The sequence below is a fragment of the Podarcis gaigeae genome, assembly GCF_964106915.1.
Source record: "Podarcis gaigeae genome assembly, chromosome: 18".
Lineage (NCBI taxonomy): Eukaryota > Metazoa > Chordata > Lepidosauria > Squamata > Lacertidae > Podarcis > Podarcis gaigeae.
The window spans coordinates 1,533,478-1,556,677 of NC_139696.1; the positions used below are offsets into that span (position 1 = coordinate 1,533,478).

At 46.7% G+C, this 23,200-nt stretch overlaps 1 protein-coding gene across 2 annotated transcripts in view; it reads right to left on the reverse strand.

Moving 5' to 3' along the window:
- Positions 1-1,888: 1,888 nt before the first annotated feature.
- The window catches only part of LOC310835662 (nuclear receptor ROR-beta-like), a 33,982-nt gene continuing 12,670 nt past the window's right edge, over positions 1,889-23,200 (reverse strand). Inside the window, exons 2-10 of one of the 2 annotated variants that reach the window (XM_083720556.1) lie at positions 13,878-13,963; positions 11,513-11,654; positions 10,025-10,438; positions 8,868-8,989; positions 7,756-7,888; positions 6,899-7,006; positions 6,138-6,248; positions 4,485-4,597; positions 1,889-3,542 (exon numbers count right to left, since the gene is read on the reverse strand). In XM_083720556.1, coding sequence (XP_083576682.1) covers positions 3,381-3,542; positions 4,485-4,597; positions 6,138-6,248; positions 6,899-7,006; positions 7,756-7,888; positions 8,868-8,989; positions 10,025-10,438; positions 11,513-11,654; positions 13,878-13,963 — 1,391 coding nt within the window. In that variant the 3' untranslated portion in view covers positions 1,889-3,380. The remainder of the gene's footprint in view (positions 3,543-4,484; positions 4,598-6,137; positions 6,249-6,898; positions 7,007-7,755; positions 7,889-8,867; positions 8,990-10,024; positions 10,439-11,512; positions 11,655-13,877; positions 13,964-23,200) is intronic. The other variant, XM_083720557.1, reaches the window with a different exon arrangement.

Sequence of the window (23,200 nt, forward strand, 5' to 3'; positions counted from 1 at the left end):
ATAAAACGCTTTCAACGCCTTCTCTCATTCGCCCGGAAACATAAAACATCAAAGCCCGCGACGGTATATAGATTCTTCTTTTTGCACCGACATTCACAAGAATAAATATATTAAGCAACTTTTTCTCCCCAAACACAGTGTGAGGGTTTCTAGAGGTGAAAAATACACATCTAAGCTTCCTTTTTTGAAAGAAAGAAAAAATACATATATATTTGTGTGTGTGTGTGTGTGTTTATATCGAGTCGTTTATTAGCATACCATTTGGGTGGGCTGGGGGAAGAAAAAAGGAAACTGCCTGTTTGGTTTTGTTCTTCATGACCCCTGAAAATATCCTTCTTACCCCACCGGTCGAACCTCCACTCTGTTTCAACTCTAGCCTCATGAGGACCAGAAACTTATGTCGGTTTTGTTTCCCCAGACATGTATCTTATTGCTCAGAACTGGACTCTGGTTTTGGGGATTCTTGGAAATTCAAATGTGAACGTGGGAACAAAGCTATCGGTTCCTTTTATCGGGGGTCACCCCAACACGGCGGCGCCTCTCATTTTGAACGACGCAACAGTCCGATATACTAACCACGTGTCGTCTTTTATTTATAAACCTCCGGGAGCTTTTGAGCTCACGGGGAAAAGTGCATTTCTCAGACGTTAAGTATTAGCACTGCCCTTTCTGTATCGCCAGTCAACAGAAAAAAATTCAGATTTATTATTATTCTTACATATTTCCTCTCTCTTTGGGGATCGTCAAACACAACTCGAGGGTTGGGAGGTCTCCTTCCTCGACCCGCTTGCTCACGAGTAAAGTGCATTTTGCAAAAGCCTCGGGGAAGAGTCGGGTCCGTCACACGACGTCTTTAAAGTGCTTTTCCGCACCCATAGCGGATGAAATGAAGACGAACCTCCGGGGTCCTTTGCCGCAGCCCCGTTCCGAAAACGGGGTTTGTCAATTCCATGGGGGGCAGGATCCCGGAGGATAAACCCTTTTCCCCTGTGGCTGACATATTTCGGCGGTGTTCGGGAACCACATCGACTCGCAGCCCCTCTTGCCTGGGCATCACAGCAGAATAAAACCCCAAACCCTTTTATATAAAAACACCACACTTTAACCTCCCAGGTCCTCTCCAACCCAGTGCAGAAAATACCGTATTTTTTGCTCTATAAGACTCACTTTTCCTTCCTAGAAAGTCAGGGGAAATGTCTGTGCGTCTTATGGAGCGAATGCAGGTTGCGCAGCTATCCCAGAAGCCAGAACAGCAAGAGGGATTGCTGCTTTCACTGCGCAGTGATCCCTCTTGCTGTTCTGGCTTCTGAGATTCAGAATATTTTTTCCTTGTTTTCCTCCTCCAAAAACGAGGTGCGTCTTGTGGTCTGGTGCTTCTTATAGAGCAAAAAATACAGTACATCTCTAGGGTTGCTGTAGCTCAAGAAGTAAAAAAAGCAATTCCGGACATGTCGTGCTTCCGTGGGGGAATTCACCCAAAACTTCCTGGTTCTAAACTTGGACGTTTTGCCGCTTTTTCTGAAGTTCGACCCAGGATGCTATTTCCGCAATTTAAAATCCCGGACATGTCCTGGAAATCTAGACCTATGGGAACCGAAGCCCCAGGGCACGACTCCTGCTTCCTTTTAAAAGGCATGGCCCAAAAATGGTGGAAATGGTAATAGAGTGGTACCTTGGTTCTCAAACGCCTTGGTGCTCAAACAACTCGGAACCCAAACGCGGCAAACCTGGAACTAAGTATTCTGGTTTGTGAACTTTTTTCGGAAGCCGAACATGCTCTGCTTTGAGCGTTACGCTTCCGTTTTGAGTGCCATGCTTCCGTTTTGAGTGTTACGCTGAGATCTGTCTGTTTTTTGCTATTTATTTTGCGTTTTTATTTTTGCAGCTCTTTTTGCTTGTTTTGGGGACTATGTGGAACCCAGTTCAGCTACTGATGGATTGAATGTGTGACAGCGGTACATTGTTCATCGCTTTCGTTTTATGGATCAATCGCCTCGTAAGTTAGTAAAATTCCTGTTCAATTGCTGTTTTAGGGGTTGTTTTTAAAAGCCTGGGACGGATTAATCCGTTTTGCATTGCTTTCTATGGGAAAGCGTGCCTTGGTTTTGGAACGCTTTGGTTTTGGAACGGAATTTCCAGAACGGCTTAAGTTTGAGAACCAAGGTACCACTGTACTGACTTTTCGAAACACGCTTAGGGAGAAGGCAGGGGGCTAAATCTGGCTGTGTCCCACTGCCTTCTAGTCAAGAGCAGAGCCGCGGCCCTGATTCTGCCCTGCGCTTCCACAGCAACGGGCCTATCGGGAGGAGGGAAAACACAGAACGCAACCCACTGTATAATCTCACTTTCCAGATTATCCCCCTGCACCCGAGAACAGAACCGTGGGATTGAGGCAGAGTTTGAAAAGGACCACAAGGGTTATCGAATCGAAACCCCCCATGATGCGGGGATTTCGTGTTTCAAATCCACAACCCTGAGATCAAGAGTTTCGCGCCCATCTTTGCGGCTGGCAGCGGCGAGACCCTCCTGCCAACCCCCCTGAGAGGCCCCTTTCTCACTAATAATAATAATAATAATAATAATAATAATAATAATAATATCCCACCCATCTGGGCTGGGTTTCCCCAGCCTCTCGATCCTGTTAGCAGCACTAAGTCTCCGAAAGCGAAGCGTCGGAGATTCCTGTTCCGTCTACTGGCTGTCGACCGGAATAAGAGAGAGATTGGCCGGTCCCTGTTTCGCGCCCCCTCGTTTCCGCCGGAGGGTCCAGCCCTCCCGGTTTGTGTGTTTAGCTGCCCCATAGCGCTCATAGAGGGGGGAAACCCCCAGAGCAAAATGAAAAGCTACCCACAATACGCTACGGTGTCACCCAACAGATTTCCCCCTCTCAGCTCGAAGAAGTTCACATCAGTCCCCTTTTCCGTCCGTGCCGTGCCGCTGAAACGTGGGGAGAACGGGGACCTAATAATAGCGGTACTACACAAACGGTTGCGGGTTGCAGCACATGCGAAGGCGTGCTTCCGCGGGGACGTTGCAAATCAAAGCGGGAGAGGTTGACGCACGACGCAGCTTCTAGGTTCACATTCATTTTGCAAAAATCACGAGAAAAAGGGCTGCTTCCTTTTCTGAGCATCCGTCAAGGTGCAATTACATTCAAGAGCGACCGCGGGCGGAAAGGGGAACGCAGTTCCGGAAAGGTCTTGCGGCCGGCCGCTGGGTTTTAAAAACACATTTTCCGGGCGAGGGGTGTGCGTGTGTCCTTTTTAAAAAATTTAAAAAGGAGATGTTGTGATCCGATCCGTAACGCCCCACCTCCCCGTCTCTCGGCTCCGCCGTCCTCCAAAGTTTTTAAAGTTTTCTCCCTGTGGATTTTGGGCATCTTAGCTGTCTCGGCCGTCGCTGTAGTGCAGCTCAGAGTTGAAGACTTCTTTGTAGAGGGGAGGAAAGTTCGTGGCAATCTCTGGGTGGACGAGGCGGAAAAACTCCAGCTTGTCTAAATGCAAATTGCAGATGGTCTTCATCAACGGGAGTTTTGAGATAATCTGTGACGATGGGGAAAGGAAGGGATCATAGAATCGATTTTTGATTTCCAAAACCGAAAACAGAAAAACTACAAACGTCAAATTCAATATCCATATTCATTTTCTAACTTAAACCTGTTACATAATGAACTAAATTGAAATTCACTTAGTTACTCTAAACTTCTCTTTGCTGTATAAAAATACAACACGGTTAGAAAAATTTATATTAAAGCTTTTATATTATAAATAATATTTCAAATTGCCCTAAACCCCCCGTTCCCCATGTGTGATCTTATTTCATTTTATTTTTACTTCTTCCATCTTGTTGTGTTGTTATGATTTAACCATTGTTCAGCGGATTCTTTTATTATTTCCTTGCTTATCCCTGCACATTTTACATGTTATCTATTAATATTCCAGTTCCGGAACCATATATTTTTTCATATATGAATATAAGAATCAAATTTTTTGCTTTTCAGAACATGGCAACCCTAATAATAATAGTAGTAGTAGTAGTAATAATATACTGCCCTTCATCAAAAGATTTCAAAGTTAGCTTGCAAGATAAAGCCTTAACTTTTGCTCATGAATTCGAATCGAAAAGATATAAGAATGATAACGGACTAAGTTAAGTTTATAAGAATTAAGATTTGGAAAGCCGTTTATAAGGATATGCATGGAAATTCAACCAAGGGGAAGCGAGGAAGTCACTTAATAATGTTAATAAGTGTAATTTTAATAAGGTTATGGTTTATGTTTGCTTGTTTGTGTGTTTTGTTCGTGCATAATTTTGTGAAACTTAATTTAAAAAGTTGGAAAATAACTTTTGCTAATGAAACTAGTTTGCATTGTCTCTGTTGGAATATTGGGGCAGTTTTCTGGTTTCTCCCCGCAGAAGAACCTCGAAACTGCCCCCTTCTCAGACCAATTTCGAAGGTACCCCTCTCCCCTCCCCAAATTTACCTTTGAGAGCCTGTCTTCGTTGCCGTTCTTCTTCTGGATTTCGTGCTGTAAAGCCAAGTAGATTTTATCCTGCAGCTTCTGTACCTTCTTGGACTCTGAGAGCCAGGGGCGATCTGGGGAACAAAACATCAAATTGTTTGGGTCGCCGCAAACCTGACCCAGAAAACCACGCTTTAAAGGAAGAACTTCCAAGAGCCGTTCGCTCGTGGGATGGAGGTTTTTAAGCAGAGACTGGAAGGTTACCTTAGCTGTCAATATTCCCCCCTTTTTAAGGGAAATTCCCTTATTCTGAAGGGACTCAGGTGGTGCTGTGGGTTAAACCACAGAGCCTAGGACTTGCCGATCAGAAGGTCAGCGCTTCGAATCCCCGCAATGACAGGGTGAGCTCCCATTGCTCGGTTCCTGCTCCTGCCCACCTAGCAGTTTGAAAGCACATCAAAGTGCAAGTAGATAAATAGGTACCGCTCTGGCAGAAAGGTAAACAGCGTTTCCGTGCGCTGCTCTGGTTCACCAGAATCGGCTTAGTCCTGCTGGCCACATGACCCAGAAGCTGGACGCCGGCTCCCTCGGCCAATAAAGCGAGATGAGCGCCGCAACCCCAGAGTCGGCCACGACTGGACCTGACGGTCAGGGGTTCCTTTCCCTTTACCCTTATTCCGAATAGTATTCCTCACAAGGAAAGGGAAAAGTTGGCAGGTATGAAGGTCATCTGTCTGGGGTCTCTCTCAACTCTACCATTCAATAATAATAATAATAATAATAATAATAATAATAATAATAATAGTGTATTTATATCCCGCCCAGCTGGCTGGGTTTCTCGAGCCACTCTGGACAGCTCCCAACAGAATGTTAAAAACACCAAACATTAAAAATTTCCCTAAACAGGGCTGCCTTCAGATGTCTTCTGAAAGTCAGAAAGTTGTTTATTTCCTTGACATCTGGCAGGAGGGTGCCACCACCGAGAAGGCCCTCTGCCTGGTTCCCTGTAACTTCACTAGGTTAGATGGAGAGGCAGTGACGGGCCCAAAGTCACACCCGTTGAGCTTCAGGGCCAAGGGGAGATTTGAACCCGAGTCTCTCAGTTCCCAGTTGGACACTCTAACCCCTAAACCATACTGGTTCTCTGACTTTCCCTTCAGCCACTTTGGGCGGCTTCCAGTACATATAAAACTTCAAACATTAAAAACTTCCCTAAACAGGGCTGCCCTCAGATGTCTTCTAAAAGTCCAATAGTTGGTTATCTCATTGACATCTGAAGGGAGGGCGCCACCACCGAGAAGGCCCTCTGCCTGCTTCCCTGTAACCTCACTTCTTGCAGGAAGGGAACCGCCAGAAGACCCTCGGAGCTGGACCTCAGTATCAGGGCTCAGAAGCGAGTGTCGCAGTTTGTGGACGTCCTTCGGAACCCAGACGTCCGGTGCGGCTTCCGATTGGAGCTTCCTGCGGCCAATTGGAAGCCGCGCCTTGCTTTCTGAACTTTTTCGGAAGTCGGGCGGACTTCCGGGACGGATTCCGAGGCACGACTGTAATAATATTAGGTGGCCACCTGCCAGCCGACAGCCAAGGGCTAACTCTGCTGGGTCAAAGCGATCGGTCCAAATCGCCCAAATCGCCCCCTTCTCGCCCTCTGATCGCCGCGGGCGAGTAGCTTACCTGGAGAGAGAAGGACGGCGGCCGTGAAGAGCGCTATCTCCTCGTCAGAGAGTTGGAGCCGGCAAAGATTTCTCCCCAGCTCAAAGATGGCGTTGATGAGGTCGTCGCAACCTGGGGCCATGGAAAAAGCAGAGGGGTTTGGTCACCGGGAAAATCAGGAGTTGCCGTCTACATGTCTCGATGGGCAGATTTATGGACTATGCAGAATTAGATAAATTAACAGGAAGGATTCTAAACCTGCAGGATCAGAGAGGGTATGTTGTACGACTGTTGGAACTGATATGTTAAAAAATCAATAAAAATGTATATATATTTTAAAAAGGAGGCAGATTTATGGACTATGCAGAATTAGATAAACTAACAGGAAGGATTTTAAACCTGCGGGATCAGAGATTTTTAGAGGACCAGAGTATATAGATATGAACTATTTGGAAAGTAATTGTGATGGGCAGATGGCGCTAGTAGGTCTGTAAGAAGTTTTGTAAGGTGAATTATCTGAAATATTACAAGAAAATATTACTATGAAAAGAATGATTAGTGAAGGGCAATTAAATGCAACATAGAAATTAAAAAATGCAGAATAAAGAAGGGAAAATCACCAGAGGTGTTGACGGAAGTCTAAAATATTGTATAAGATGAGAGGGTATGTTGTACGACTGTTGGAACTGATATGTTAAAAAATCAATAAATATATATATATGTGTGTGTGTGTGTGTGTGTGTATAATAAACGGAGGCAGATTTCTTCCCCCTGTTTCTTACCTAGAGATTTGAACATTTGCACCCCGGCGTATTTCCCCGCAAACAGCACCGTGTTGTTCAGCGGGTTGAAGGCCCGAATCATTCGGATGAGCAGGACCTCGAGGCAGCCTGATGCAAAGAGGAAACGGCAGCGGAGGAAGAGGCGAGGAGGAGGGAGGAGGAAAGGTTGGCGGGCGGAAAGGAATCCAGACCACGAATCACGGGAATTGAACCCCCATGAGAAGGAAGCGGAGGAAGAAATCAAAACGAGGTGGATTTTGTTTGAGAATAAAGAAATGGGTGGAAGGAAAGAAGGAAGGGATAAAAAGAAGTTTAGACTCTCAAGAACGTTTGTTTATCTAATTGATTTACAGGCTACAAAAAAGAACTCCCCAAGCGGTCCACATTAAAACTCTAAAGATCAAATCGTTTAAAAAAATAATTCCTGCTGATTCATTTTGTCTTTGTTTCTAACCCAACTATCCACCCAGGAATTCATCAAGGTATATAGTTACTTATGTACACATACCCTCTTTCCCCCCTGAAAATAGGGACGTCCTATTCCATCCCCTCCAATGTTTCTCCCGTGACAATAGGGACGTCCTATTCCATCCCCTCCAACGCTTCTCCCCTGAAAATAGGGACGTCCTATTCCATCCCCTCCAACGTTTCTCCCCTGAAAATAGGGACGTCCTATTCCATCCCCTCCAACGTTTCTCCCCTGAAAATAGGGATGTCCTATTCCATCCCCTCCAACGTTTCTCCCCTGAAAATAGGGACGTCCTATTCCATCCCCTCCAACGTTTCTCAAAGCTGTCTATGTTTTGCAATAAGCGGGCGCATTGTTGAGACTCGCCAGTCCGGCTGCCGCCCCTCACCTGCTTTGAGGAGAATGATCTGGTCGTTTTGACAAAGATCCATGAAGCCGTCGACGCGTTTGGCGAATTCCACGACGTATTGGATGGCGTTGGAGATTTGGACCGTGCACTCGTGCCACATGGCTTCACAGCTCTGCACGGGAGGGGGAGAAGAGGGTCAAACTGTGCTTCCTGAGGCCCCAACAAGTCTCTTCGGCGCCTCCAGCACATGAGATTTACAATGGAGCCTCCTTGTGCAAGAGCATTCTACCTCTGCTGGGGACAAACGACGGAGAGTGCGGTTTTCTCCACCCTCTCCTGCCCCCTGGGTGCGTTGGTCGTGCCAAATTGACACAACAGCTACGCTTTATTACACTAATGATTACTATTATTCAACTATCTGACGTTTAGAAGGCAGCCCTGTTTAGGGAAGTTTCTAATGACTGATGTTTTCATGTATTTTTAATCTTTTCTTCGAAGCCGCCCAGAGTGGCTGGGAAAACCCAACCAGATGGGCAGGGTATTAATAATAATAATAATAATAATAATAATAATAATAATGTATTTTTATTAAAGATTTTCTTGATTTACAGAAGTATTATTATTATTATCATTATTTATTTTAGGGCGTCAGATGGCAAGGAGCCTCTGAACTTGGAAAAAGATTCAATCTCTCCTGATGATTTTAATCGGTTTTAGTACTTTAACTTTAGCGGCTGCGTGTGTTTTTTAATTGCTTTTACTGTTTTGTAAACCGCTTTGAAGGATCTTCCTCTCTCTCTCTCTCTCTTTTGCAATCGAGCAGTGTATATGTATTATGAAATAATATAGCGAAATACGTTTTCTGTCCTCCCCGCCCCCAAAGCATTTGGAAAAAGGAAAAGGAAAACAGGCATTGCCACTCCAGTTTGACAAAAATACGCCAAACGGACACAGATCAAGATTTCTAATTTAGTTATGCTTTCTCTTGGCTATTATTGGATGGCAATTGAACGTTTATTATCATAAAAAATGCCATGGTTTGTGGTCTAGTGCTGAAAGGAACTTCTGGCGACGGAGGGAGGGCATGGTTGAGGCGCTTAGTCGCCTCTGAGTACCCTCGCCTTCGCCAGAGGCGAGCAGCCGGCCCGTACCTTGTTCTGCATGTTCCGGATGTCTTCCTGAGAGTAGAGGATCCAGGCCAATCTTTTCAGCTCCTCGCTGGTGTACTGAGAAGTTTCCAGGTGGGATTTGACCACGTTCTGAGCCAGCCGTTCTGCGGAGGAAATGGACACACAACAGCCATCAAGATTTCTCCCCCTACGACTGCCAAACCGACCTTCCGAGTCACGTGCAAAACATCACAACTTTCCACGAAGCAAGGTCATTTTCTCTTTCAAACCGGGTGGCTGTAGAGTTGGTGGTTTGGCTAAGCCAAGAAGGCTGATCGCTGAAGAATGGATGCTTTTGAATTCTGGTGCTGGAGGAGACTCTGGAGAGTCCCATGGACTGCAAGAAGATCCAACCTCTCCATTCGGAAGGAAATCAGCCCTGAGTGCTCACTGGAAGGACAGATCCTGAAGCTGAGGCTCCATGACTTTGACCACCGCATGAGAAGAGAAGACTCCCTGGAAAAGACCCTGATGTTGGGAAAGATGGAGGGCACAAGGAGAAGGGGATGGCAGAGGACGAGATGGTGGGACAGTGTTCTCGAAGAGACCAGCATGAGTTTGACCAAACTGCAGGAGGCAGTGGAAGACAGGAGGGCCTGGCGTTCTCTGGTCTAGGGGGTCAGCAAGAGGTAGACATGACTAAACGACTAAACAACAACACCGCTAAGCCATAAGGGATGTGGGTGGTGCTGTGTATTAAACCACAGAGCCTAGGACTTGCTGATCACAAGGTCAGCGGTTCGAATCCCCACGACGGGGTGAGCTCCCGTTGCTCGGTCCCTGCTCCTGCCAACCTAGCAGTTCCAAAGCACGTCAAAGTGCAAGTAGAAAAATAGGTACCGCTCCAGCGGGAAGGGAAACGGTGTTTCCGTGCGCTGCTGTGGTTTGCCAGAAGCGGCTTGGTCATGCTGGCCACACGACCCGGAAGCTGTACGCCGGCTCCCTCGGCCAATAAAGCGAGATGAGCACTGCAACCCCAGTCGGCCACGACTGGACCTAATGGTCAGGGGTCCCTTTACCTTTACTGCTAAGCCATACATAAGAAGAAGCATGTCAAACGTGTAAATCTTGGAACGCAAAGGTGCCCTGTGCGTTGGGAACGGGGCGAATCTGGTTAAAAGTCCATCCTGCGTACTCACCGATCTCTATCCTGGAGACGTCCGAGGCCAAATGTCCGCTCTCGATTGAGCCGTGCGGGAAAAGTCCAGGCTCCAACATCAGCTCGTAGATGGACTCTTGCTTGATGAGCTTGGCGTCAATGACGTCGATGCTGGACTGGTCAGGCGATGGCTGGGCGGAGGTCAGGAGGTCCAGGTTGTAGTAGCCGCCGCTGCCCTCTGGGGTCAGCGGGAAGTCAAAGAGGAAGCTGTCCGAAAGCATGGAGATGTCGTCCAGATCGGACAGTCCGCTGCTGACGCTTGTGGTGTAGACCCTGGACAACGTCTCCGCCTCGTCCTTGGAGCTGCCACCCTGCTCCTGGTTCTGCTGGTGCTTCTGGACCTCAGCGTAGAGGGAGTCCCGCTGCTTCTTGGACATGCGGCCAAACTTGACCGCTGCGAGACCAATGGATAGGGGGAAGAGAGAGAGAAGGAGAAGGAGGAGAAGAAAGAGAAGAAGGTGAAGGTGAAGGAGGAGGAGCAGGAGGAGGAGGAGGAGAAGCAGAAGAATTCAGAAGAAGGAGAAGGAGGAGGAGAAAAAGAAGGAGGAGGAGAAAGAAGAAAAAGAAGCAGAAGCAGCAGAAGAAGAGGTCAGAAGAAAGAGAAGAAGAGAAGAAGGAGAAGAAGGTGAAGAAGGTGAAGAAGAAGAAGAAGAAGAAGAAGAAGAAGAAGAAGAAGAAGGAGGAGGAGGAGGAGGAGGAGGAAAAAGAAGGAGGAGGAGGAGGAGGAGGAGGAGAAGGAGAAGAAGGAGAAAGAAGAAGAAGGATGAGAAGAAGGAGGAGGAGAAGGACAAAAAGGAGGAGGAGGAGAAGGAGAAGAAGAAAGAGGAGAAGAAGAAGAAGAAGAAGAAGAAGAAGAAGAAGAAGGAAGAAGAAAGAGAAGCAGAAGCAGCAGAAGAAGAGGTCAGAAGAAGGAGAAGAAGGAGAAGAAGGAGAGGTCAGTGTGGGGCTCAAAACTGGTCAAACCCCATCCGATCCCAGCAGGCCTCCCGCAAGCAGGCTGCAGAGACCCCTTTCCTTCCCCAGAAAAAAAATATCTGGGTTCTCCTCCAGACAGGTAAGCTCTGATTGGACAGGGTATGAATAAATTACTACTACTACTACTACTACTATTATACTTTAGTCCACTTGCGATACTCATTTCCCTCGATTTGAACTACAAAACGGTGAGTTACTTGAGTCAAAACAAGAGTACCCCTAAACATTATTTTCTTTTTTTTTGGGGGGGGGGGAACTGACTGTTATTATTTATTTGACTGTTTTGACCCAGCCATTCTGGGAGGCTTCCGGCATATATAAAAACATTGTAGGAGATAAACCAGAATTTTAAAGGGATGAATATGACATTGCAGTTGCAGAAAACAGAGAGCTCTTTACGTCCTATGACACTTTTCGGTTTTTCTATATTTCCCCTCTTTCTTTCCCTTTTCTCTGCCTCCCCCCCCCCCCGTTTCTTGAGTCGGCGACTCACCATCGCGAGACATGCCCAGCGCCAAGCATTTCTGTAACCGGCAATGTTGGCACCGGTTCCGGTTCGTCCGGTCGATGAGGCAGTTCCTCTGCCGTGAGCAGGAATAGGTGGCGTTATTCTGTTGGCTCCTGCGGAAAAACCCCTTTGGGAGAGAAAACAAGGGTGGAAATGAGAAAAACCGGCCGATACGGAGGAAGCTGCAGCGATTAGGGGAGACGAGGAACAGAACATCCAAATTCTCTTTGCATTTAGAGGAGGACTTCCACCGTCCAAAACTCCAAAAAACCACACCAATCTAGCCTTTGAAATCTGCCCCTCTCCGGGTCTCCAAAACCAAACTGGTACGACACCCGAAAGATGTATTAGTAAAAAGCATGCATAGATTGAAAATAAAGAAACATCTTGGGGGAAATAACTTGCATGTTGCCTTGGTTCTCAAGCGCCTTGGTTCCGAAACGCCAAAAACCCAGAAGTGGGTGTTCCGGTTTTTGAACGTTTTCTGGAAGCTGATCGTCTGGCGCGGCTGTTGGCTATTGTTTCCGGGGTGCCTGCGCCAATCAAAAGCTGCGCCTTGGTTTCTGAACATTTCAGAAGTCAAACGGAGTTCCGGAACGGAATAAGTTTGGTGCTTTTGTTTTCGCTCTTTATTTGGCGCTTTTGTTTTTGAGGCTTTTTCGGTTCATTTTTTTTTTTGTGACTGTGCGGAACCCAGTTCAGCTACTGATGGATTGATTGATTATTGATTGATCGTGTGACTGTGGAAATGGAATAAAACCCACCATCCAAACAATGACTATCATCAGTGCAGGTAAGAAAAAAATTTTTTTTTAATCATCTACAGTACTGCCTTATTTATTTTATAGTACAGTACATTGATTATCGCTTTTATTTTAAGGATCAATGGTCTGGTTAGAGAGTAAAGTTCATGTTCAATGGCTGTTTTAGGGGTTGTTTTTAAATGTCTGGAATGGATTAATCTGTTTTGCACGGCTTTCTATGGGAAAGCAGCGCGCCTTGGTTTTGGAACGCTTTGGTTTTGGAATAGAATTTCCGGAACGGATTAAGTTTGAGAACCAAGGGACCGCTGTATTAGTAAAAAGCATGCATAGATTGAAAATAATGGAATCCACGACGTCTCGGAGGAAACAACTTGCATGTACAGCTGCAGTCGAAATTATTCGACTCCCCATTGCAAATTGGGGTGATTATCCAAATTTACAGGATTCCCGCGGTTTGCAAAGAGTCAATCTGAGTTGCGTTTTCAGTTGGATTTGGGAGAATTGCTCGAAGCCTCTGTTGCGGCTTTTGTTCGATTTGCTCCTTGCATTCAGCTGAAAAGTCTATACATTTGGATAGTCAACCTGATTTGCAATGGCCGTTGAATAATTTCAATGGCGACTGCATGTGTACCGTATTTTTCGCCCCATAGGGCGCACCAGCCCATAGGGCGCACCTAGGTTTTTTTTGCGGGGGGGGGGGAATAAAGAATTTTTTTGGGGGGGAAATAAAGCCCAAGCTTCCCCCGACCCCAGCCCCCAGAACAGGCTGCTATCCGCAAGCCTTGGGAGCCCAGTGGTAAGTCGCGCCAGTCTCCCCAGGCTTGCGGATATCTTCCGGAAGCCCGAAGCGCATGGCTCAGCGTGCCCCAGGCTTCGGGATGCAGGCAGCTCCCACCGCCAACCTCCAAACCAGGTCGGGGAACAGCAGGAAGGCGCGCCCCACCTCCCTGCTGTCCCCCGAGCTTGTGGGGCTAGCGGTGGGGAGAAGCACGCTTCTCCACACTGCCAGCCTCCAAACCAGGTTAGGTTTGGAGGCTGCTATACGCAAGCCTTGGGAGCCCGACGGGAACTCCCGCGGAGCTCCCAAGGCTTGCGGAGAGCTTCCTGAAGCCTGGAGAGCGAGAGGGGTCGGTGCGCACCGATGCCTCTCGCTCTCCAGGCTTCAGCGAAAGCCTGCATTCGCCCCATAGGACGCACACACATTTCCCCTTCATTTTTGGAGGGGGAAAAGTGCATCCTATAGGGTGAAAAATACGGCATGTCAGGAGCAAAATGTACTCAGACGATGGCAAACTTTTGTGAGGACTTAAAAAAATAATTATTGCACACTTCTTTTCCTCTTCCCTCCTCCCAGCTTTTTCCTTTTGTGTCGTGCCTTTTGAATTGCAAATTTAATTTAAATATCGTGAAAGCCTGTTCTGGGTCATTGCTGGTCTTTTGTTGTTAAGAGCAGAGAGAAAAAATGTTGCTATAAATAAGCAAACACTTTGAGGGGTGCAAATTTCGCGCGGGAGACGGGCCTGATTTGGCAGCTGCCATCTTCCTCCTCGAAATCCCCCCCTCTCTCTCTCGCACGCAAAACTCACTTTGCACCCTTCGCAGGTGATCACGCCGTAGTGGATTCCCGACGACTTGTCGCCGCATATTTTACAAGGAATGACCTCGATTTGCGCTGGGGAAAGAAGAAAGAGACAGAGAAAAACCACGTTAATTTTCCACCTTGGCAACAACAACAATGACAACAAATGCATTTTTGAAAAGGTGCAGTGCAGGCGAGCGCAACTTTTATTTAGAAAAGGCCCTTTGCAAAGGAGAGGTCTCTGCCCAACCTGCTTGCATTCGCACATTTTGACGGGAATCACCAGGGAGCAGTCTCGTATTTTGAGTTACGCCGTTTCACAGAACCATAAAGTTTGGAAAGGGCCCTGAAGGCATTTCAAAAAGTGAAAACCCAGTCACAAAAGTTGTTGAGATTTTAAAAACCCCCAAAAAGTTTTTAAGCTAAGATAGCTAAGATAGATAGATGATAGATAGACAGATAGATAGATGATAGATAGATAGATAGATAGATAGATAGATAGATAGATATAGATAGATGATAGAGAGATGATAGATGGATGGATGGATAGCTAAGATAGATACAGTGGTACCTCGCAAGATGAAATTAATTAATTCTGCGAGTTTTTTCGTCTTGCGAATTTTTCGTCTTGCGAAGCACGGATTCCAACCCAAAATCCAAAACCCCCCAAAAAAGTTTTAAAAGTTTAACTTTTAAAAGTTCCTGCGTACCCCCAGGAAAAAAGCGCTGATTCTCTCTCTCTCTCTCTCTCTCTCTCTCTCTCTCTCTCTCTCATCTATCTATCTATCTATCTATCTATCTATCTATCTATCTATCTATATCTATCATCTATCTATCTATCATCTACAGTGGTACCTCGCAAGACGAATGCCTTGTAAGACGAAAAACTCGTAAGACGAAAGAGTTTTTCATTTTTTGAGTTGCTTCGCAAGACGAATTTCCCTATGGGCTTGCTTCGCAAGACGAAAACGTCTTGCAAGTTTGTTTCCTTTTTTTTTAGCCTTTTTTGAGGTTTCTGAAGACTTGGGTGATTTTTGAAGCTTTTCCAAAACTTCTTTTGCAGCCATTTGGTAAGTTAAACTTTTAAAACTTTTTTTGGGGGGGGTTGGATTTTGGGTTGGAATCCGTGCTTCGCAAGACGAAAAATTTGCAAGACGAAAAAAACTCGCAGAATGAATTAATTTCATCTTGCGAGGTACCACTGTATTACTTTTCCTGGTCTGGAAGGGCTGTAACACACATAATACTTGAGCCCCAAACCCACCTATATCTGCCACCCAAAAACCTGTGGCCATTTCTAACCAAATCTCCTTGATTTTATTAATCGCATCTTACATTTAGCTATGGCTCGGGGTGACGCTAGGACAGGGCCCTAGAACAATTTCGTGCGGAGCTCCCTCACCTATATCCCTACCCCAGAAAAAATAAATAAAAAGCATTGATCGCCTGGGATTTTGGAAAGCAAGACGGAGAATCGCCACAAATATTCGGACCAGACAGCAAGAAGAAACATAATTGTGGATAGGAAGGTGGGATTATCTAAATTAATGGTTGTTATTAGCCTGAGTAGCACCGAGTTAAAAACCAAAGAGGGATGTAAATGGGTAAAATTGACGGTAATTGCAGCCAGACAGGTTATAGCGAATAATTGGATAAATGCAGAAGAGCTAGGGGTGTACCAATGGAGGGAAAAACTGAATAATATTATAATTTTAGAATATCTAACTGTAAAGATACACAGGGTTTAAGGTCAGTGAGAAAGAGGAGGATTGTTTTGAGAACATATTGAATTATTTGGGTAGGTTTGAACAATTTGGGGCAGGTAAAATGCTAAAAGTTAAATAAACCTTGTGGAGGGAGGAGTGTAAACATATATAAAATTGTACATATGGTTGATTTGAATATGTTATTATGGATTATGTGTACACAATGTATCAGCCGCCTGGGGGGGTTTAACTGTTTGTGTTTTGGTTGTGGGTAAAAAATAAAAATTTTAAACATTAAAAAAAGAATAATTTAATAATAATAATAATAATAATAATAATAATAATAATAATAATAATTTATTTATTTATTTATACCCTGCCCATCTGGCTGGCTTTCCCCAGCCACTCTGGGTGGCACCCAACAAACTGTTGAAATACAATCATTCATCAAATATTATACGATACAATAATTCAACAGAGAACGTAGCCACTCCACTTCTTCCCAGAAGAGGGCAGTCAGGGACTTTAAAGAGATTACACGGATTTCAATCTGCCAACGAGTAAACCATCCCATAATTGCGCTGGCCGTGTTGGCTGGGCGGATGTGATTCAAATTGATTCAAATCGCTAGTCAGGAAGACTTGATTCAAATCATTCTTTTTTTACAGAAAGACAATCTCATCTAAAGCATCATTGACAGAGGACTATGCAGCCTTTCTCCACCTGTGGGTCCCCAGATGTTGTCGGACTACAACTCCCATCACCCCTAGCTAGCAAGGCCAGAGCTCAGGGATGATGGGAGTTGTAGTCCGACAACATCTGGGGACCCACAGGTGGAGAACCACTGAGCTAAGAGGATAGAGGGGAAGCTCTTCCATAGAGTCTGCATTAGGCCCTCCAGATGTTTTGAGACTACAATTCCCATCATCCCTGACCACTGGTCCTGCTAGCAAGGGATCATGGGAGTTGTAGTCTCAAAAAGATCTGATTGTGTAAGCTGAGCTTCAGCCAGCGGTTCTCAACCTGTGCGCCCCCAGATGTTGTCGAACTACAACTCCCATCACCCCTAGCTAGCAAGGCCAGAGCTCAGGGATGATGGGAGTTGTAGTCCGACAACATCTGGGGACCCACAGCTTGAGAACCACTGAGCTAAGAGGATAGAGGGGAAGCTCTACAAGACTGTTTCGAGACTACAAATCCCATCATCCCTGACAGCTGGTCCTGCTAGCAAGGGATCATGGGAGTTGTAGGCCAAAAACATCTGGTTGAGGAAGCCTGGTGTAAGCTGATCTTAAGCCAGCGGTTCTCAACCTATGCGTCCCCAGATGTTGTTGGACTACAACTCCCATCACCCCTAGCTAGCAAGGCCAGAGCTCAGAGTCCCGAAGTTTTTGCTGTGGAGCCAGGCTCCGGCACACAGGTTCTTCTGAGCGCGTGCAGAGTGCCTTTCCCACCCCACAAGAAACTGCACAACACACGAAAGTCCTTCTGAAAACCGCAGAGGAAATTCTTCCAGTCTTGATGCAGCAAGAAATACTTTCCACTCGGGCGTAGCTTGTTGTCGTGCGCAAGAGTGAATCACTCCGAGAAGGAAGTGGTGAGATAAATATATTTAAAATCACTGTCTCTTCCTCCTCTGCAAAGAAAGCTTCCTATTACGAGATCCTTCCGAGCCGGCCCTGCTGTTGTCTTGTTCTGCAAAACGCCGCGCGCCCATTTCACAGGCGGCAAAACTGAGGCAGGAACTGAAAGCCCGCTCTCTGGCTGCTTGAACTCTTTTTCCCAGCGGGGGGCAAACCTAAAATAATGCCGCAAAAGGATTTTTTCACAATGGAGACGTCTGTGCATACGAAGTGGAACTGGTCCTGAAAATCTCTCTCTCTGTTTGAGTACCTGCTGACTTTGAAAGTTTTCCCCCAAGTGTTTTGTGACTTCCCTGATTTTGTAGCTGAGCTGGAACCGCTCTGTGACCGAAATAATAAATTTGTCCGTTCAATGCTGCAAAAGCTTCGCCGTTTTGCTACCAATGCCTGCCCTGCGAGTTCTCCACTCTGGGAAATGTTTGCAGGGTACGGAAAAACTCAGTGTTAAAAAAAAATGTTAGAAAGCAAATCAGATTTGACCGGGTCTTTCTTTTGCGACAAAGTAAAGCCATTGATTAGAATATACAGCGTAAAAACTGGAGTTTTGGGGGAACTGTGGAAGGCGGGCAAGTCGTAGCCAGGGGGGTGATGCATTGCTAAATCTGAATTGTTTGTTAAAAAGAAAATTATGCAATAAGAACAAGCAGGGTTGCGGATCTGGGAAAGGTGATACCCGGATTGGATACACAGAAAGAAAATTAACTTTTCTTCTTTCTTTCGGAAATAATTTTTATTCGATTTTACAAGTGTGGAGTTCTAACAATGGCAAATGAATCTCGACTTCCCGCCATCTTACTGTCAATCTTTTCGACTGCATATTATTTCAATGAAGAACGGGGAAGTTTTAAAATAATTTATTTAGGAGACCGCTGTAAGCAGATGAAAACATCAACAGGATTCTAATAACGCATGCAAATATGGAAAGATATGGAACGTGGATTGTGAAATAAAATCAACTTTCGATAGTAGGAGACGACTAGCAATATTTTTGGGGGGTCGCCTAAGACGTCCTTTCTCCCCACATCCCCAGCCCCCCAATTTTCCTGGCTTTGCACGGGAAATTGGGAAATACAGATTTTCGTGATTTTGGGGAGGCTGCTGTGGAAATGCAAGGGTCGGCTGACACACGCCCCCCCCCAAAAAAAAATGGCAAGAGAAATTATTCGATTATATAGAATTAGCTAGAACGACAGATGCAATTGGAGTAAAGTCCAAACGAAAATTTCAAAAGGAACGGCGAAAATATCGAGAACACCTTAAAAAGCAGTCCCCTCAAATGGTTTGGATTAACTTCTACAATGAAACTACGGTGCAAAAGCTGGAAACGGAAAGGAAAAGAAGCGAAAGAAGATGGAAACAGTTTGCCCAAAAACGAGAATGTTGAGGATGAAGAAGTCAAACTGGAAGGAAAGAAGAACTGAAATATTGTATTGTTCATTATAGGTTCTTTTTTTGTACTGGTATTGCTTGCTTTGCTGTTTTTCATTTTATTTCTTTTTTTCTCTGTTCTCTGCTGTTTTTATGTTCAGTTGCACCGACGTGCTATAAAATAAAATAAACATTTAAAGAAAGAAAAGAAACACACGGACAACCGCTCGGTTTCCCAACATATCCCCAAAGCCTCGGTTGTTTTTGTTGTTACCAAAGGCCTGAAACTTCCCCAAGGTTATATAACCGCCATCTGCTAAACATATCCCAGACATGTGGCCAGGATCCGAGGAGGGAAGGCGGGGCTGCCCAAACCAGGCTCAACCATTGGCTCCTGGCCCCCGGGTCGTTGACTCACGGTCCGTGGCCATTGGCCGCCGAACCCGTCCGTCAAGCCCGTGCCAAAGCACGCACCAAGTCACCCTGTCCTACTGACATACTTTCCTCTGCAAAAAAATTATAATTGAAGAAAGCAGTTGTGTAACCGGAATGCATCAGTCAGCTGACTCTAAGACTCCTCCTGAAACAGTGGGGAGAGGAGGAGCGGCTTGCAAATATTTTTTTTTTATTATTATTCAAAATTAAAACAAAACGTATCATCCTTATTTTTTCCTCCATTTCCCCACCCTCCCACACAAATCAGGGATGATGGGAGTTGTAGTCCCAAAACAGCTGGAGGGCCAGAGTTTGGCCACTACTGCTCTAGATCAGGCATGGCCAAATTCGGCCTTCCAGCTATTTTGGGACTACAACTCCCATCATCGCTAGCTAACAGGACCAGCGGTCAGGGATGATGGGAGTTGTAGTCCCAAAACAGCTGGAGGGCTGAGTTTGCCTATGCACTGTCCGGGGGCAACAGTGACCGTAAAAAAGCAGTGGATCTTGGAGATACGTGGGTTAACAATAATAATAATAATGAGAAGTGATGCAGTATTCTGCCTCCATCGGCGCCCATTCATGAACTTACGCACATGAAACCAGAGATATCTCGTTCCAGAAGTTTAAATTTCCAAGAAGGAGGTGGAGGACGAATCATAAAATGGGATAGTCGGAAGGGACCCTGGCGGTCATCTAGTCCAACCCACTGCAATGCAGGAAACTCAACTATAGCACTCGCTCCTTCAACCTTGGCGAGCTGCGGCTCATCCCTTGAAGGATGCCTTATGAGGAACGGCTAAGGGAGCTGGGCATGTTTAGCCTGGAGAAGAGGAGGTTAAGGGGTGATATGATAGCCATGTTCAAATATATAAAAGGATGTCACATAGAGGAGGGAGAAAGGTTGTTTTCTGCTGCTCCAGAGAAGCGGACACGGAGCAATGGATCCAAACTACAAGAAAGAAGATTCCACCTAAACATTAGGAAGAACTTCCTGACAGTAAGAGCTGTTTGACAGTGGAATTTGCTGCCAAGGAGTGTGGTGGAGTCTCCTTCTTTGGAGGTCTTGAAGCAGAGGCTTGACAACCATATGTCAGGAGTGCTCTGATGGTGTTTCCTGCTTGGCAGGGGGTTGGACTCGATGGCCCTTGTGGTCTCTTCCAACTCTTCTATGATTCTATGACACATTCATGTAAAAACACGCTGATTCCCGGACCGTCTGCAGGCCGAATTGAGAAGGCGACTGGGCCGGATCCAGCCCCCGGGCCTCAGTTTGCCTACCCATGCTATAAGCCAAGTCCTGTGTTCGAATTATGCCTACTCACGGCCAAGAGGTTTGTATCTCATAAGATCTCCACCCTCTTTTGTTTACAGCTGTGGCTAAGGATCTGGGCAGATTTGGTTTTCTGCTGGCGGGTGGAGAGGAGAGAGAAGGATGAGGCAAAGTGAGAGCTGGGAGGATGAGTCGGCGGGCGAGTTGCCTGGCACGCCCTCGACTGCTTGTGCCAACCCCGGAGGAATGCGGTTCGTCCGCCGCAGCCGGCTAAGGGCACTGCCTGCAGCCAACAAACCTTTTTGGGCGTGCCGGATTTACGTATAAGCTAAACAAGCCATAGCTTAGCTCCTCACTCTCTTGCCCCCCCCCCCAATTCACTATTAATAAAAGTAAAGGGACCCCTGACCATTAAATCCAGTCATGGCCGACTCTGGGGTTGCGGCGCTCATCTCGCTTTGTTGGCCGAGGGAGCCGGCGTACAGCTTCCGGGTCATGTGGCCAGCAGGACTAAGCCGCTTCTGGCGAACCAGAGCAGCACATGGAAACGCCGTTTACCTTCCCGCCGGAGCAGTACCTATTTATCTGCTTGCACTTTGACGTGCTTTCGAATTGCTAGGTGGGCAGGAGCAGGGACCGAGGAACGGCAGCTCACCCCGTTGCGGGCATTCGAACCCTTTACCTTTACCTTTAAATGATATTTAGCAGAATACACAAGGACGTTTTCGAAAGGGGAAAAGTTAGCTTAGCTAAGTAAAATACGTCCCCAAACATTATCTGTAGTTCAGTTGTATAAATAGCTTGCAACGTAATTCGTTGTTGTTGTTGTTGCTACTTTGTTTTTCATTGTGACAAAGTAATAATAATAAATGAAATAAAAATAAAGATAACATTGGCTTTTGCCACACCGCTGAGGCGCCTGAATGAACAACCTGATTGCAAGTGGGAGAGGAAGAGAGAGAGAGAGAGAGAGAGATGCGCAGAACAGCAACTCATGCAGAGACACAGCAGGGGATCTCCTCTGTAGATTTCGGTGCAGATCTCGGTGCCGGGCGCAACGGGACCCATTGATTGGTCCAGATGTGGGGCAGGGGGAGAGACACACAGCCAAAGGGGAATGAGGACAGGAAGATCTCATATGACCGGCCCCCCAGGAGATACCCCTCTCTCAACGTCATTAAACTTCAGGAAGCGCCGGGAACCCGGGGAGAGACACAACGTCCTTTCCGTTTCCGCACGGGGCGCCGTGGTTAATTAACCGGCTGAAATCTCGGGGGCAAATGAGGTTGACGGCCCACGATGCTTTGCAGAGGATGCGGTCGATGCTGCGGAATGAGGGCAACACCGGGGAGCTCCAATTAGGATCTGGACCCCTGCTTACTCCCCTGAAGGGGGAAACCGGCGGGGATCCGGGAAGGCGAGAGTCAAGGGGCGGGCCGAGGAAGAGGGAGATGGAGCGGCGTCCCAGCTGGGGCGGAAGAACGACTCGGAGCCCTGTTGGTTCCTGAGGATGACGGTGCTTCTCTGAAGCCACGCCCATGCTGTGCCGAAACCCCGCCCATAAGGGGCCACGCTCCCTTCCGGCAGGTACCACCAAAGCGGTGCTTGCGTAATATGGGGAAATGCCGCTTGTGGACCCAAGGTGAGCTAGATCAGGCAAAACAGATTCTTCCAAAGGAATCGCAGAATCGTAGGGTTGGCTGGGGTTAGGGGCGGAGAAGCAAGACGCACAGGCTGAGGTTCGAGACGAACTGGGGTTAGGAGAGAGATGAACTGGGGTTAGGAGAGAGACGAACCGGGGTTAGGAGACAGAAGAACTGGCGTAAAGAGACATACGAACCGGGGTTAGGAGAGAGACAAGCTGGGGTTAAGAGAAAGATGAACCGGGGTTAGGAGAGAGACAAGCTGGGGTTAAGAGAAAGATGAACCGGGGTTAGGAGAGAGACAAGCTGGGGTTAAGAGAAAGATGAACCGGGGTTAGGAGAGAGACAAGCTGGGGTTAAGAGAAAGATGAACCGGGGTTAGGAGAGAGACAAGCTGGGGTTAAGAGAAAGATGAACCGGGGTTAGGAGAGAGACAAGCTGGGGTTAAGAGAAAGATGAACCGGGGTTAGGAGAGAGACAAGCTGGGGTTAAGAGAAAGATGAACCGGGGTTAGGAGAGAGACAAGCTGGGGTTAAGAGAAAGATGAACCGGGGTTAGGAGAGAGACAAGCTGGGGTTAAGAGAAAGATGAACCGGGGTTAGGAGAGAGATGAACTGGGGTTAAGAGAAAGATGAACCGGGGTTAGGAGAGAGACAAGCTGGGGTTAAGAGAAAGATGAACCGGGGTTAGGAGAGAGTCAAGCTGGGGTTAAGAGAAAGATGAACCGGGGTTAGGAGAGAGACAAGCTGGGGTTAAGAGAAAGATGAACCGGGGTTAGGAGAGAGACAAGCTGGGGTTAAGAGAAAGATGAACCGGGGTTAGGAGAGAGACAAGCTGGGGTTAAGAGAAAGATGAACCGGGGTTAGGAGAGAGACAAGCTGAGGTTAAGAGAAAGATGAACCGGGGTTAGGAGAGAGACAAGCTGGGGTTAAGAGAAAGATGAACCGGGGTTAGGAGAGAGACAAGCTGGGGTTAAGAGAAAGATGAACCGGGGTTAGGAGAGAGATGAACTGGGGTTAAGAGAAAGATGAACCGGGGTTAGGAGAGAGATGAACTGGGGTTAAGAGAAAGATGAACCGGGGTTAGGAGAGAGACAAGCTGGGGTTAAGAGAAAGATGAACCGGGGTTAGGAGAGAGTCAAGCTGGGGTTAAGAGAAAGATGAACCGGGGTTAGGAGAGAGACAAGCTGGGGTTAAGAGAAAGATGAACCGGGGTTAGGAGAGAGACAAGCTGGGGTTAAGAGAAAGATGAACCGGGGTTAG